Source organism: Pantherophis guttatus, chromosome 3, assembly GCF_059756535.1.
Source record: "Pantherophis guttatus breed Tessera chromosome 3, ASM5975653v1, whole genome shotgun sequence".
Classification (NCBI taxonomy): Eukaryota; Metazoa; Chordata; class Lepidosauria; order Squamata; family Colubridae; genus Pantherophis; species Pantherophis guttatus.
This window is the reverse complement of record NC_142065.1, coordinates 209,770,463-209,786,426: the sequence shown is the minus strand read 5'-3', so window position 1 is coordinate 209,786,426 and position 15,964 is coordinate 209,770,463. Positions and strand designations below refer to the sequence as shown.

At 41.4% G+C, this 15,964-nt stretch overlaps 1 protein-coding gene across 1 annotated transcript in view; it reads left to right on the top strand.

Moving 5' to 3' along the window:
* AGO2 (argonaute RISC catalytic component 2) overlaps nucleotides 1–15,503 on the top strand; it is a 44,328-nt gene extending 28,825 nt beyond the window's left edge. Inside the window, exons 10-19 of the mRNA XM_034436040.2 lie at nucleotides 562–684; nucleotides 1,704–1,837; nucleotides 4,107–4,291; nucleotides 5,759–5,918; nucleotides 7,453–7,543; nucleotides 8,758–8,952; nucleotides 10,095–10,229; nucleotides 10,417–10,518; nucleotides 12,863–13,062; nucleotides 14,711–15,503. Of these exons, the coding sequence (XP_034291931.1) occupies nucleotides 562–684; nucleotides 1,704–1,837; nucleotides 4,107–4,291; nucleotides 5,759–5,918; nucleotides 7,453–7,543; nucleotides 8,758–8,952; nucleotides 10,095–10,229; nucleotides 10,417–10,518; nucleotides 12,863–13,062; nucleotides 14,711–14,819 (1,434 nt within the window). The 3' untranslated portion in view covers nucleotides 14,820–15,503. The remainder of the gene's footprint in view (nucleotides 1–561; nucleotides 685–1,703; nucleotides 1,838–4,106; nucleotides 4,292–5,758; nucleotides 5,919–7,452; nucleotides 7,544–8,757; nucleotides 8,953–10,094; nucleotides 10,230–10,416; nucleotides 10,519–12,862; nucleotides 13,063–14,710) is intronic.
* Nucleotides 15,504–15,964: the final 461 nt, after the last annotated feature.

Below are 15,964 nucleotides of genomic sequence, written 5' to 3'. Positions count from 1 at the left end.
TTGATTACTTTCCATCTGTTGCTTCTTGTCTTGCCTTCAGTTGCTTTGGAAAATAGGTTGACCCTCCCTATATGTAGGAGCCCCTCAAATATTGGAAGACTGCTATCATGTCTCCCCAGTCCTTGTTTTCATTAGACCTAGATGTACCCAATTCCTGCAACATGTTAACATGTATTTTAACACGCTTTTATTCGGATATTTTATTGTTGTGAGCCTCCCTGAGTCTTACGGAGATAGGGCAGCATATAAATAAAATAAAATAAAATAAAAACAAACAAACAAACAAACAAACAAACAAACAAACAAACAAACAAACAAACCATTTTTCATATGTTTTAGCCTCCAGCCCCCCCCCTGCAAATCATTCTTGTTGCTTTTCTCTGCACTCTTTCCAGAGTCTCAACATCTTTTTTATATTGTGACGAGCAGAGCTGGATGCAGACTGTACAGGTTTAAAAAACTTAAAAGAATTCAGAATTGATTTTCCATTGCAACTAAAACAACCCTAAATCAATTTATTTTAGATATGTGTTTGTATGAAATATTTTCCCCCCCTCCTAGATGCGAAGTGCAAGTTTTAATACCGACCCTTTCGTTCGTGAGTTTGGCATCATGGTGAAAGATGAAATGACGGATGTCACGGGGAGAGTGTTACAGCCACCTTCAATTCTCTACGGAGGCCGGGTACGTGTGTCATCAGGACTTCAAGTTCTCATTTGGCCTGTTGGTCATGGCCCAGAATAAGAGTTGAGATGACAGTTTCCTGTGATTTCAGATGGGTCATGTAGTGTCGAGGTTGTTGGCTTGCAGATGTTCTGGGGTTAAATGCTTCGGGGTAAAAGTGTGCAGTTCCCACAGCCAGGAATTACCTCCCAGTGGAGAAGCCCTTAATAAGGGGAACCTGTCTGTCTCCTGGGAATGTCCTGAGGGGACCGGAACAACTGAAATGAACATGCAAGCATGTTGGGTGTTGGGAGAAGGCATCAAGACACGCAGCTGTGCACTTGAGACGCTTGTTCTAACTTTCCACCATGCACTTTTTGCACTAAGGTGTGGTTTGTTCTTTGGTCTGCAATCTGTTGCACAGGTAGTCCTTGACTTACGGCCACAATTGAGCCCCCAAATTTCCATTGCTAAGTGAAATAGTTGTTAACTGAGTTCCGCCCTCTTTTACGACCTTTCTTGCCACAGTTGTTAAGTGAACCACTGCAGTTTTTAAAAGTTAGGAACGTGATTGTTAAGCGACTCCAACTTCCCCATTGACTTTGCTTGTCAGAAGGTCACAAAAAGGGATCACGTGACCCCCCCCCCCAGGGGACACTGCCACTGTCGTAAATATGAGTCAGTTGTCAAGCATCTGAATGTAAATCACGTGACCCTGGGCATGTTGCAAAGGTCATAAATGTGAAAAACAATCCTAGGTGCCGTTGTAACTTTGAACGGTCACTAAATGAACGGTGGTAAGTTGAAGACCACCTGTCTGACCAAGGAGAGCTTTCATACCATGAGGCGTGGATGTGGGCTGGTTTATGAACACTCCGGTGTGGGTGCCTTTGTTTTTCCCCTTAGCATCCAGGGGTTTGACATCAAAAGACAGATGTGTTTTTGAAATTGCTATGCTGTAGAGCTTTGTTTTGGGGTTATTTTTGGGAGGGGGGGCTCTGGGAAATCATTCAACTTTATTTTTCCCCCTCTCTTTTTAGAACAAAGCAATTGCTACCCCAGTGCAGGGGGTCTGGGATATGAGGAACAAACAGTTTCATACTGGAATTGAAATCAAGGTCTGGGCCATTGCGTGTTTCGCTCCTCAACGCCAGTGCACTGAAGTCCATCTTAAGTGAGTCTAGTTGAGCAGCGTCTCGCTCACGTCTTCTTCCAGTTTTCCCAGGCTGAGCTCTTGTTCTGTTGTGGTCACCCGGTGTTTTCTCTGCATCCCTTTGTAATAACGACAGTATTTAGAATAGAATAACAGAGTTGGAAGGGACCTTGGAGGTCTTCTAGTCCAACCCCCTGCTTAGTCAGGAAACCCTACACCACTTCAGACAAAGGGTTGTCCAATCTCTCCTTAAAGATTTCCAGTGTTGGAGCATTCCCAACTTCTGGAGGCAAGTTATTCCCCTGGTTCCGTGATGGCGAACCTATGGCACGCGTGCCACAGGTGGCACGTGGAGCCATATTAGTGGGCACGCCAGCTTAGCTCTGGGGCGCATGCCAGCCAGTTGATTTTCGGGCCTTCAGGGCCCACCAGAAGTAGGGAAACAGGCTGTTCCCTGCCTCTGGAGGGCCTGGGGAGGGTGGGGAAGGCCCGTTTTTCTTTCTTACCCAGCTCCAGATCCTCTCTATTTATCTGGGAAGGGCGAAAACAGCCTTTCCCATCCCCTTGGAGGCCCTATGGAGGCTGAAAGGGCCCATTTCCCGACTCCCGGTGGGACAGGAAGTGACGTTTTTTCCTGTCCCCAGCCTCCAGAGACTCCTAGAGAGGCTCCTACAGACTCCTAGAGAGGTTCTGGAGGCTGGGGACAGCAAAAAATGTCACTTCCTGTCCCAGCGAGAGTTGGGAAATGGGCCCTTTCAGCCTCGTAGGGCCTCCAAGGGAGTGGGAAAGGCTGTTTTCGCCCTTCCTAGATACACAGAGAGGATCTGGAACCAGGTAAGAAAGAAAAATGGGCCTACCAGGCCATCATGTGCCAGGAGCGGGAGGGGGTAGGGGGTTGCGCACGCATGCGCGTGGGCACATGCGTGCGCGACCCTCCCCCCTCCCCCTCCTGGCACGCGATGGCAAAAAGGTTAGCCATCACTGCTCTGGTTAATTGTTCTCACTGTCAGGAAATTTCTCCTTAGTTCTAAGTTGCTTCTCTCCTTGATTAGTTTCCACCTGTTGCTTCTTGTCCTGCCCTCAGGTGCTTTTGGAGAATTTGTCCCAAAAGTGCTTTTTTTTTTTTCAAGAGGCAACTGGACTTTCTGGTTTTCTTTGAAGAAATTTCGCTTCTCATCCAAGAAGCTTCTTCAGCTCTGAATCCCAAAGTGCATAGCTAAATGTCTATGGAGATTCTCGGTCATCCAGGACATGGTTGTCCCAAAGGTGCTTTTTTCCAAGAGGCAACTGAACTTTCTTTGTTTTTCTTTGAAGACGTTTCGCTTCTCATCCAAGAAGCTTCTTCAACTCTTTGGGTTAAGCACTTTTAGGACAACCATGACCTGGATGACCGAGAATCTCCATAGACAACCACAGTATTTATTTTTAAATTACAGGTAATCCTTGATTTCTGATTGGAATTATGGTTGTAATTGTATTGGCTGTTAAGCAGGTCATCACCGACCTGATTTTATGACCTGTCTTGTAAGTAGTAGTTAAACGAATGCAGCGGTCATAAAATGAATGCTGTCATTGTTAAGTGAACACATAATTTGCAATGGGCATTTTTTTTCCGGGAAACAGGAAGTGATCACTAGTTTCCAGAAGAAACATAAATTGCAATCATATGACCACAGGACACTACAAACGGCCATAAATACTGGCTGATTGCCAAGCTTCCCATTCATGTGACCACATGGGGGGGGCTCCGGTCATTGGAACTTCAAGTCTGGGTCATAAGCACCATTTTTTGGGGTCTGTCAAATTTATTAGTAATCTTTAACAAATACTTATAAATTACTGCAGGATTACTTTTGGGATAGTGATTATACTCTGGGCGAATTACGTCATAAGTGTGGCATTAGAATTTTAGATATGGTTTTATGTATTTAATGCGCTACATTTTTGTTCTGTGATGTTGAATTTTCTCCGTTGTTCTGATCGTTGATTGAAGAAATAATTTTTCCTTTTAAAGTCTTAAGTAGGCAGCCTCCTTTCAGACTTGCAAAGTTTGAAGGGGCTGTTTCAAGTTTCCTGGCCTAATGTAATTTTGGAAGGAAAGGATTAAAGAGATAATGTTATAGTTATGGATGCAGACGGTTTTGCTCTCGCGTAGAAGGGTTGGCATAAATGGTTTCTGGAGTCGGAAATCCACAATCGTAGAGTGTAGAATGTGATGTCTTGTTACATGGCTACGTAAAACTTTGGTTCCTGCCCTTAAAATGTGGTGTTGCTTCTTTTAACGTATCAGAACCTTCACGGAACAACTGAGGAAAATATCCAGAGATGCAGGAATGCCCATCCAAGGTCAACCATGCTTCTGTAAATATGCCCAGGGAGCAGACAGCGTGGAACCCATGTTCCGTCACCTGAAGAACACCTATTCTGGTCTGCAGCTTGTGGTTGTCATTCTACCCGGGAAAACTCCTGTTTATGGTCAGTCTAAGAGACCTGCATGCCTCTGTCACCTTTCGCATTACTGTAAATCAGTGTTTCTCAACTTTGACCACTGGAAGATGGGTGGACTTCAACTCCTAGAATTCTGGGAATGGAAGTCCACACTTCTTCTAGTAGCCAAGCTTGAAAAAAATCTGCTGTGAATATGTAATTTTTCACTGTGATCCTCAACACACTTTCTTGAGATGGTTCCCTTTGTTTGCTGCCTCTCTATTTCAGTTATGAATTACTTTTCTACATTAACCTTGGAAATGTCTGATCTTGAACTCTCATCAACTGTAATGCAATGCAAGTTTGATAGCTTAGTGTGATATTTTCTTCTAAAATGTCACAAGAAGAAAAATGTATACATGTAGTATCGAAACGTATCTTCCTGAACAGCCTTTTCCTCAAAAACAGAAGGCTGCATGTGAAAATGCCAGAATTCTATCTATTTTAGAAGATAGTTGGATTGTAGAGAAATGATTGAAGGGTGGCCTTATGATCTATATCTTGATCAGCAGCTGTTATATCATAAATTCTTAGTGGTGGAAGATTAAATTTTACCCTTCATTTTGAACATATCTGCCTCCAATCGAGAGCAGACAAAGAGGTATTTTTTTAAAGTTATATAGAAAAGCATTTATTGTATTACAGATATACTGTGCTTCAATTAACTTTCAAAGTAATTTTAAAGTTACTTTGAAAGTTAACTGAAGTATAGTATATCTGCAATTTAAATTTGTATTTAAAAATACAAAAGAGATAGATCAAGACATATAAACAAAACACAGATTATAAGATTTATAAAATGGCAAGACCCAAAGTCTTAAAGCTGCCTTAGAAATGTCAATCAAATGAAGATAATAATTATTTTTTTACATTGATTGTATTTGTTTTATATGGCTTTCCATCTCAAACAAACAATTCTGAGTGAGTGGCTAATTAAGAACACGTCTTGTTGAAACAGAAGGTTTTTGTGGGGGTGGACTTGGCAAAAAATATCCCAATATACCAACTCAGGCAGACAAGCTAAAAGTAAACAACAGCCCAATAAAGGGACCACCAAGTCCACTTCTACCAACACCGACCCTGCAAGCCACTAGTAAATAAAAAGAGCAAGCCCTATTTGCTTCGTAGCACTGATGATGTAACCTAGTTTGGTAATGAAATGTCTGCAAGAAAACAACCATGCTCAGAGATTACCAACGACCCCTCATTTCATCCCCGAATATAGGAATATACAAATATACACTATAGAATATACAAATATTCTCTTCTATAGAAAGATAGGTGTTATATGGCCCATGGCCTCCTCCTTGATAGTCCCCTGCTTTATCTCACAGGGGCGTTATGAGAAGATGCTGTAACAAAGAGATTATAGTTGGGGTTAAGCAGTCTAAGTAGCTGCCAGCCATTAGCTTGATCTGTTTAACAACATCTCTTTTCATTTCTCTGACTCGGCAGCCGAAGTGAAGCGTGTCGGTGACACCGTGTTGGGAATGGCCACGCAGTGTGTGCAGATGAAAAATGTGCAGAGGACTACCCCCCAGACCCTTTCCAACCTATGCTTAAAGATCAATGTCAAACTAGGAGGAGTTAATAACATTTTATTGCCACAAGGAAGGTAAGGATTTTCAGGGTATGAGTAAGTACCCCACTGATCCCGTGCTGTTGAAGAAAGAAAGCAGCTGGTTCTTTCATTCTGTTGGCTGAACAGTTTGTCTACTTGCCACATTTGCAGTTAATGTGCAATTAAAAAAAATCCAAACAAACAGTTCCGTTCAACATGGAATAATTTTACCTTGCAGCATTTAAAAAAAAAAAACTGCTTGGTTTTTGTGGTTAGATCTTAATTAATGCCTTATAACAAGGCAGAATCCCAAACTTTTGATTATGTTTTGAAGGATCAAGTTGGAAGTTGTGAAGGCCTCTTGTTTATATTGCACCAAGCAAACCTCCGGTTGTGACCAGTTTTGTGGCTGAAGGAGGAGGAAAGCAAAATAATTATAAATTTTATTCATGGCCGGGCTGTTGACTCTGAAAAAAAAGGATAGCAACTCAAGACTTAAACTATTACATATTGTGTTGATATAACAATTTGAACAGGGAAGAGGGGAGAGAAAAATCTCCTTTTGGCCCTCACATTGTGTTACTTTACAGTTTAACCATGGTTTATTGACAGCACCATAATTTGACTTGTCAGCTAGGAACAACTACAGCATATAACTGTAGAAATACTTTTGGGCTGAATTGTGATTGTAAGTCAAGGACTACCTGTAATGGTGTAGAAATTAGAGGCATTACAGGACATCAACTCAGATTACAGGTTGTCCTCGATTTACGACCACAGTTGGGACTGGAACCTCTGTCTCTAAGCAAGGTGAGTTGCAACCAATTTTTCAACTTTTTTTGCTGCAATTGTTAAGTGAGTCACACAGTTGTTCAGCAAATCTGCCTTCCCACATTACTTCGTTTATTGGAAGCTAACTAGGAAAGTTGCAAATGATGTTTATGTGACCCCGGAACATTGCAACCATCGGACCATCGAATGCATGCCAGTTGCCAAGGGTCCAAATTTTTATCATGTGATTGCAGAGACGTTGAAACGGTTTTCTTTGTAACTTTGAATGGTTGCTAAATGAATGCTAGTTAAGTCAAGGACTACCTGTACTTCAAAGGAATTAGGCAAATTTCACTCAGCAAGACTGTCCCTAGCTACAGTGGTGATGGTTGTCCATAACAGATATACATACTTGAAATGCCAGCTGTTGAGAACCACAGGAAGGCTACCCATTTCTGCTGCTGTTTATAAGCTCTCTCGGTCCATGCGGTTGGCCATTTGAATTCTGGAATTTTTGGGTCCAGTCTGATCCTGCTGGGCTCTTCTGGGGTTCTTCTATTGAGAAGATACATTATCTGACCACCTTGCACAGAAGGGCTGAGCAGGAAATACCACGGCTGCTTCTAGGCCTTTGAAACTAAGGTCCACGGTAGAGAGACGGTGCCCAAGGCTCTTTGACTGTCATCAGATGGAAATAGGTGCTGGCAGAACGCAGTTGTATAACGGGTGCTCTATAGTTTTCTAGAGAACATGCAAAGGGAAGCTTTCCTCCTTGATCGCGTTGTGTAAATATTTGTTATGCTCTCTCTTATATTAGGCCTCCAGTATTTCAGCAGCCTGTTATTTTCCTTGGTGCAGACGTCACTCATCCACCAGCTGGAGATGGGAAGAAGCCATCTATTGCTGCTGTGAGTAAAAGAGGCATTTATCGCCTGCATTTTCTTTTCTTTTTTTAAACTTTTAATTGTTACTCAAAACATTAAAATACAAATTCCAGAAAGAAAAAGAAAAAAATTATGCAAAATCAAAAACTAGAACATTAAAAAAATGGGTATGAAAAAAATCCAGAAGACCAAAAACACATATATTAATCCCACCCCCCCCTTGTTGAACATTGCTGGATATATTGCAACAATGTTAGTTTCACCTACATTTTCATTATTATATCCGTATTTGATCTGACCTCATTTTTCCTACTTGACCATTTCTCGTTCCCCCATCCCTTGTCCAAAATATTTCTGAAGAAGTCTTCTCTTAGAATTGCCTTAAAAACACACTTCTTAATTCTTTAGAATAGTCGTTTTCCTACTTTTATGGCAAGCCTATTTCATTGGCTTTATCTATAGTGGGTGTGCTTTTGAAAAATTCAGGTTTTTATGGATAATTTTTCTTTCTTCTCTATGTGTCTGCAATCACCCCATCATTGTTGGCTTTATGGCTCTTGTTGTCAGGGGTCCAAGTAATAACTCCATAGTTATTACTATATGAACTCTGAGTCAAGCAAGTTCCTCAAAGAACAATTTTATTGGAGATATCATGTTGGCACAAACTGGTGAAAATGGGCTCTGAAAGTTCCCGTGGTTTTCACCTGAAGTTCCCCCTTTCCCCAAACAATCAGTCACATTGTCCAATCGAGGTGCTGGCTGGCTGCTTGGTAACCAGACTCCTTCTCTCCCCAGCCAGCCACCTGTTGGAATGTCCTTGGTTCTCACAGGAAACTATTTTGTTTTGGCTACAAACCCCCATCTAAGTTTGTCCCCCCCATTCCTACCCCTTCTTCGCGCTGTGGCAACCCTGAAGCCTCCAAAATGGCCCCAGTCATATTCGCTTCAGAGTTGACCCTTGTCTTGTGTCATCCTGTCCTAATGTGACAGATTCCAGGTGTGATGGAATTGCCACTTCCCAAACTCCCAAATAACAGGCTGGCTGGGAAATCTGTACTTATAAGCCACTTCACCTGTTGAACCGCTAAAGACTTTATTTCAGTTGCAGAGATGCTGCTGCTGGATACTGCTGTAACAGAAAATGGGGAACATTTCCTTAAAGTTGCTGTGTGTTAAATTCCGCAGTCTGTTTTTTTTAAAAATTTTTTTATAAGAAACGCCCTTGCTTTCTCCCCCAGGTTGTAGGCAGCATGGATGCCCATCCGAACCGCTACTGTGCCACTGTGAGGGTCCAGCAGCACCGCCAAGAAATAATTCAAGACTTGGCTGCCATGGTTAGGGAGCTGCTGATCCAGTTTTACAAATCAACTCGATTCAAGCCAACGCGGATCATTTTCTATCGAGACGGTGTTTCCGAGGGGCAGTTTCAACAGGTTCTGGTCTTGCTTTCTTTTTCTTGGACTTAGACTTAGAATAACTTTATTATCACTTTCAATGTACACTAATCGGCATACATTAAAATGAAATTTTGTTGCATACAGTTCTCAGAGGGTCACCACCTCCAATATACACTACATAAACATGACAAGATACTGTAAATAAATAAATACAAATTTATGTATATACCCACATATATTATATGACATAGAGAAACAATACAGTCTAGTTTGAATGTGTACATGGCTAGAAAAATCACGAGAATCTTGCGAGTTTATCAGACGGATGGCATAGGGAACTGTTATAGATATTTCGAAACCTCCTCCCAAAGGGCAGCAACAGAAACAGACCATAAAGTGGGTGTGTGGGCTCTCTAACAATGCTTTGAGCTCTAAGCACACAGCGCTTATAAGCAGCATCCTGAATAACAGGAAGCGAGTTTCCTATAATCTCTGCTGTCCTCACCACTCTCTGTATGGACTTTCTATCTGAGGCGCTGCTGCCACCAAACCAAACGGGGATACAGTTTGCTCTCGTGGCTCTGTAGAAAGTGGCCAGGACAGAAGGAGAAAGATGTGTGCTCCTCATCTGACTCAGGAAATGCAGACACTGGTTTGCATGCTTCACTAAGGGCAAGACTCACTTAACAAATGTTTCGCTTAGCCTCAGACATTTTGGCCTCCATTGTGGTCGTAAGGCGAGGACTACCTGTGATTCTTTAAAAACAAAAAAACAAAGTTGGCTCCTTGTAAATGCAGGAGCATTTGTGGCTTGATTCTGACTCTGAGCCTGAATTTAATGTTGTCTAAACCAGATCTTCACAATGAATGACTGCAGGGTTGTGATAATAAGATTCTGTTTTGCCCAACAGAGAAGCATGCCTGGACGCATACACATTTTTATTCTTGCAGTGGTTTTCTTATCCCAGATCTAGCCAGTTTAATCTCATTAAGTCAAGAATGTGGGGCTGGTCCTGGTGTTTTTGCATTGCTTCAGATCACCTGTTTTGCTGCAGGTGATGAAGAATATCTTCCTGAAGGAAGATCCAAATAAATAAAGAGGGTGGGAGGAGTTTTCTTATTCGTAAGGTTTCAAACTATCTCTTCCCTCTCCCTCTCTCCTGTTTCTCTTGATGCAGGTTCTTCATCATGAATTGCTGGCTATCCGAGAAGCCTGCATTAAACTAGAAAAAGATTACCAGCCAGGGATTACCTTCATTGTGGTGCAGAAGAGGCATCACACCAGGCTGTTTTGCACCGACAAAAATGAAAGAGTAGGTATTGCATATTGTTTTGGGAGAGAAGTTGGGAAGTGGTGAAATAAGAAACCTCTAGTTGCCAACATGCCCTACTACTGAGACCTCAAAATTGGCAAATGAAACAACTTTTTGAGTTAATTCTTTTTTTTTTTTTTTTGCATCAGCATGTCAGTTCTTGCATCCTTTGGTTTTATTTCCACAGGTTGGGAAAAGTGGAAACATTCCAGCAGGTACCACTGTGGACACAAAAATCACCCACCCTTCGGAGTTTGACTTCTACCTGTGTAGTCATGCTGGTATTCAGGTATCTTCTGGATGCACCATCTCCTGGGTTGTCATCAGATCTCTGGGTCAGATCCTTCTCGGCTGTCTGTGCATGTGGTTGAACGTGTTCCACTTCTCTAGCTTTTAGTGTAAATGACACTTATTTCCAGTCCCTTCTGTGCAGCATGAGAGACAGGGTTCCCTTGGACAAGAGAACAGGAAAGAATTTCCTCCCCACTCAACAAGTTTCCAGGAATTCCAGATAAAATAATAGAATAGAATGGAATGGAATGGAATGGAATGGAATGGAATGGAATGGAATAGAATTTTTTATTGGCCAAGTGTGATTGGACACACAAGGAATTTGTCTTTGGTACATATGCTCTCAGTGTACATAAAAAGACAAGATACATTAGTCAAGAATCATAAGTTAAAACACTTAATGATAGACGTAGGGTGCAAATAAGCAATCAGGAAACAATATCAATCATAAGTGGGAGGAGATGGGTTATAGGAACGGTGAGAAGACTAATAGTAATAGTAATTCAGCCTTAGTGAATAGTTTGACAGTGTTGAGGGAATTATTTGCTTAGCAGAATGAATGGCATTTGGGAAAAAACTGTCCTTGTGTCTAGTTGTTCTGGTGTGCACTGCTCAATAGCGCCATTTTGAGGGTAGGAGTTGAAACAATTTATGTCCAGGATGTGAGGGGTCTGTAGATATTTTCACAGCCCTCTTTTTGACTTGTGCAGTATACAGGTCCTCAATGGAAGGCAGGTTGGTAGTAATTGTTTTTTCTGCAGTTCTAATTATCCTCTGAAGTCTGTGTCTGTCTTGTTGGGTTGCAGAGACAAACTAGAAAGTTATAGATTAAGAATAAATTAAGAGACAGACAAGTAGAAAGTTTTACATTGCAAATACTTTGATCATACTATATATACATTCCGAAAGAGCACATCCCCTTTGCTCTAAAAGTCTGCTTGCAGTTCTGAATGTCTGTCTGTCTGTCTCTTTATCTGTCTCTGTTCTGTCTCTATCTTATCTATCTATCTATCTATCTATCTATCTATCTATCTATCTATCTATGATCTTGCCTTTATCATTTTCATAAACAACTTGAAGCACTGAACATATCTTAATGCTCCTTCCTCCTCCTATTTCTTCCACGAGAACCCTGTGAGGTTGGCTGGGCCGAGAGAGAATGTTTGGCTCAAAGTCACCCATTCGGCTTTCATGCCTAAGGTGGGACTAGAACTCACCTTCTATTTTCTAACTTGGTTCCTTAACCCTTAGACCAAATACATTTCATATATAAATTTATATCGAAGTATAAATTTCAGTCTGAGCAAACAAGTTTTTATTGTCTTTGCAGTCGCTACCTTTCATATCCTATGAATTTACCTTCCGCCTTCCATGTTGATGCTATCCCATGCTTCTCTTACCTTCTGATGTCAGTAATAAAGGAGGCATAAAGTTATATTGTGATTCTCATGTACAGCTGCTCTACACGTCATGATTTCACATATAGCAGTAGCACTTAGACTTACATACTGCTCCACGGTGCTTTACAGCCCTCTCTAAGCAGTTTAGAGAATCAGCATCTTGCCCCCAACAATCTGGGTCCTTATTTTACCCACCTGGGAAGGATGGAAGGCTGAGTCAACACAAGGCTATTTATAGATTGGATCTATGGAGATTCTCAGTCATCCAGGTTCATGGTTGTCCCAAAGGTGCTTTTTCAGGAGGCAACTGGACTTTCTTGTTTTTTTCTTTTGAAGACGTTTTGTTTCTCATCCAAGAAGCTTCTTTAGCTCTGACTGGATGGTGGGGAATGGAAGGTTTTATACTCCTTGCAGACAGTTGGTCATTTGCATCCTTTCTGAGGGTCGTTGAAGCACTTGGACAACCAGGAACTACTCAGGTGAACCTGAGGACACAGATAAACCTCCAAGTCCTTGCAGACAGCTGGTCACTTGCATCCTTTTAGGAGGTCGTTGAAGAACTTGGAGGTTATTTTTGGCCTCAAGGTCACCTGAGTAGTGCTCCTGGTTCCTGTAGTCTGCAATCCCCCCTCCCCCATCTTGTCAGAGTTGAAGAAGCTTCTTGGTTGAGAAGCGAAACATCTTCAAACAGGGAAGCCCGGTTGCCTCCTGAAAAAAGCACCTTTGGGTATAGACTGGATCCTTTGATTTTTCTGTGGCCTTAATTAAGAGCCATAGAAAAGAAACCACGTTCACAGCGTTCGTTGGTTACTTTGTCCTTCAAAATAGAAATGCTGCTCCTGGCCAATTTTTGGAAATCCAGAGTGGACCTCTTGCCAAAAGAAGGTTGGACGGCGGAGGGATGGAGACCTTTCCTTATCCTTGTTTGTGCTCCATTTCCAGGGCACAAGCAGACCGTCTCATTACCATGTTCTCTGGGATGACAATCGCTTCTCTTCAGACGAACTCCAGATCCTCACTTACCAACTGTGTCATACCTACGTCCGGTGTACTCGATCTGTTTCTATCCCTGCGCCAGCCTACTATGCACACCTGGTGGCCTTCAGAGCCAGGTATCATTTGGTGGATAAAGAGCATGACAGGTAAATAATATAGCTGGGATTGAGGGATACGGGCATAATTTACTCAGATGAATGCTTACAGTCATTCTTTTAGTGAACGTTTGATGTTTCAGCGACACGGAAAAAAGCGACTTATGACCAGTTTTTCACCCTTATGACCATTGCAGCATCCACGTGATCAAAATTCAGGCAACCTTGGCAACCGGCTCATATTTATGACGGTCGCAGTGTCCCGGGGTCATGCTATCCTGTTTTGCGACCTTCTGAGAAGCCAAGTCAATGGGAAGCCAGATTCACTTAATAACCATGTTACTAACTTAACGGCTGCAGTGATTCACTTAACAACTGTGGCAGGAAAGGCCGCAAAATGGGGCAAAATGGGACAGTTCACCTAAGAACTGTCTCGCTTAGGAGTGGAAATTTTGGGCTCAATTTTGGTCATACGTTGAGGACTATCTGTAGCCACCGAAAAGCAAGTCGTAACTATGAGACTGAATGACTCATTCTGGGAAGAAGCAACTCAAATTCAGAGCTCCTTTTCTGTCCAGGCAGAGTACAAAAATAAAGAAAAGAGAACTGGTTGCCTCCAGAGTTTTTCTTTTTTTGTTTTTAATTTTTTAATGGGTTTTTATAGCTCTAAAATGTTTATTAATTTCTAATTGGGAGCCACCCAGAGTTAGTTGAAAGATAGGTGGCTATATACAGTAAATGCTTTAAATAGACTAACTTAAGATAAAATACAGGTAGTCCTCAACTTAACAACAGTTTACTTAGTGACTGTTCAAAGTTACATCGGCACAGAAAAAAGTGACTTATGACCATTTTTCACACTTACAAACGTTGCAATATCCCCATAGTCACATGAGCAAAATTGTAGTTGTAAGCCGAGGACTACCTGTAAAATCATAAAATAAAAATACGACTTTGCTCAGCCTTTGCTGAGAAAGAGGGAGACCAATTTTTTGGTTTTCCCATATAAATCTGCATCAAATTGTATAATATTAACGACAGCCTAAAATGTTTAACATGTAACCATGCTCTAATCCCATACTTTTGAACACGTGGAGATGGATTTCAGTTTCGGTGTCTCAAAGGTGCTTTTTTTCAGGAGGCAATTGAACTTTCTGGTTTTTCGTTGAAGATACTTCTCTTCTCTTCCAAGAAACTTCTTCAGCTCTCAATGAATGGTGGGGAGTGGAAGGATTTATACTCCTTGTAGACAGCTGGTCATTTGCATCCTTTTATAGAGTCGTTGAGGCCATCTGGAGGTTTATCTGTGTTGTCAACGGTCACCTGAGTTGTGCAAATGAGTGTGGAGCCTTCTTGGAACTGTTCCACGCCCATTGGCACTATTCAGGTGACCCTGAGGACACAGACAAACCTCCAGGTGACCTCAACGACTCTCTAAAAGGATGCAAATGACCAGCTGTCTGCAAGGAGTATAAATCTTCCATTCCCCACCATTCATTGAGAGCTGAAGAAGCTTCATGGAAGAGAAGCAAAGTATCTTCAAAGAAAAACCAGAAAGTCCAGTTGCCTCCTGAAAAAAAGCACCTTTGGGACAACCATGACCTGGATGACTGAGAATCTCCTTAGGCATTTCAATCTCGGGTTTAAACCTATGTTGTTGTTTTCTCTCTCTCTCTCTCTCCCCCTCTTCCCCCCCCAGCGCCGAAGGGAGCCACACTTCCGGGCAGAGCAACGGCCGCGATCACCAAGCTCTCGCGAAAGCTGTCCAGGTCCACCAAGATACTTTGCGCACCATGTACTTTGCTTGACATCTGGCCGTGTTGAGGAACTCAGTTCTGTGTTGGATTCACAAGAGACCAGCTGCACTTAGACCAACAGTTGCCCGAGCTACCGCGACAGCCAGCAAAGGAGTGATGCATCTTTATTTTTAAATATTTGAGGGGTGGGGAGGGGAGGAGGGGGCTGATGATGATGATGATGATTGTGATTCTATTTGCAAGAAAGCTTTTCATCCAGAATTTCAGACTTGAGCGTAGAAAAAAAAAATTGCACAGCTTTTAAGACATGTGGATATGCCAAAATCAAAAAGCTGCTTGTCGGGAGAAATGAAACAAACAAACAAACAAACAAAAATTGAAAACCCACGTTTTCTAATTAACTAGAGCTGTGATCTCAGGGCTAAAAACAACACTTCTCATTTTAGTTACGACTTTTTCAGATGCTCTTATTTGTAATAATCTGAAGAAATATCCAATTAAGATCCGATTGAACGGGCCTGGGAGGAAAAAAGAAATGAATTTGCTTTTATTTCTTTAAAAAAAAAAAAAGCACTAGTTTGGATGCCAGTGAAGTCTTTGATCATTCTGGATGCATTTGTAAAGTGATTTTGTACCGAGATGCAAAAAGAGTGAGCGAATCCTTTGCTGTCTTATTGATAAGTCTGTGAAGGTCTATGGGCAAAAAAAAAAAAAAAATATGTATTTTTGACGTTAGTTCTTGAATGTCTTTCATTGTGCTGTTTAAAATTTTTTGTAGGATGAGTTACGGAATTATTTCAGTTACAAAAAAGAAGTTTTATCTATACTTTTTATTAGGTCCACTGAAAGATTAATGAAGTGTGCCACTTTTTTTAAAAAAAAAAGTTTATTTTTTCTTAAAAAAATAATAATAATAATCCATTTTGATTACTAATCATGGAGTTTGTCCTCTAGGACTGTGACACTTAATTTTCCAAAGCTTTTCTAAAGAATACGGGTCTGTGGTGATACAGTACAATCTCTTTCACTGTTATGTTTGAATTAATGTAAAATTTATATGTGTTTCACAGTATTAACATGATAGTATAGATGCTATTTATATTTATTTACTAAAGAGTGCTCAACATAGTTCTGTTTAACATATCACAAACTGAAGAATGCTTTGGAGTTTTAAAGTGGAGAGCTTTTACGTGGAC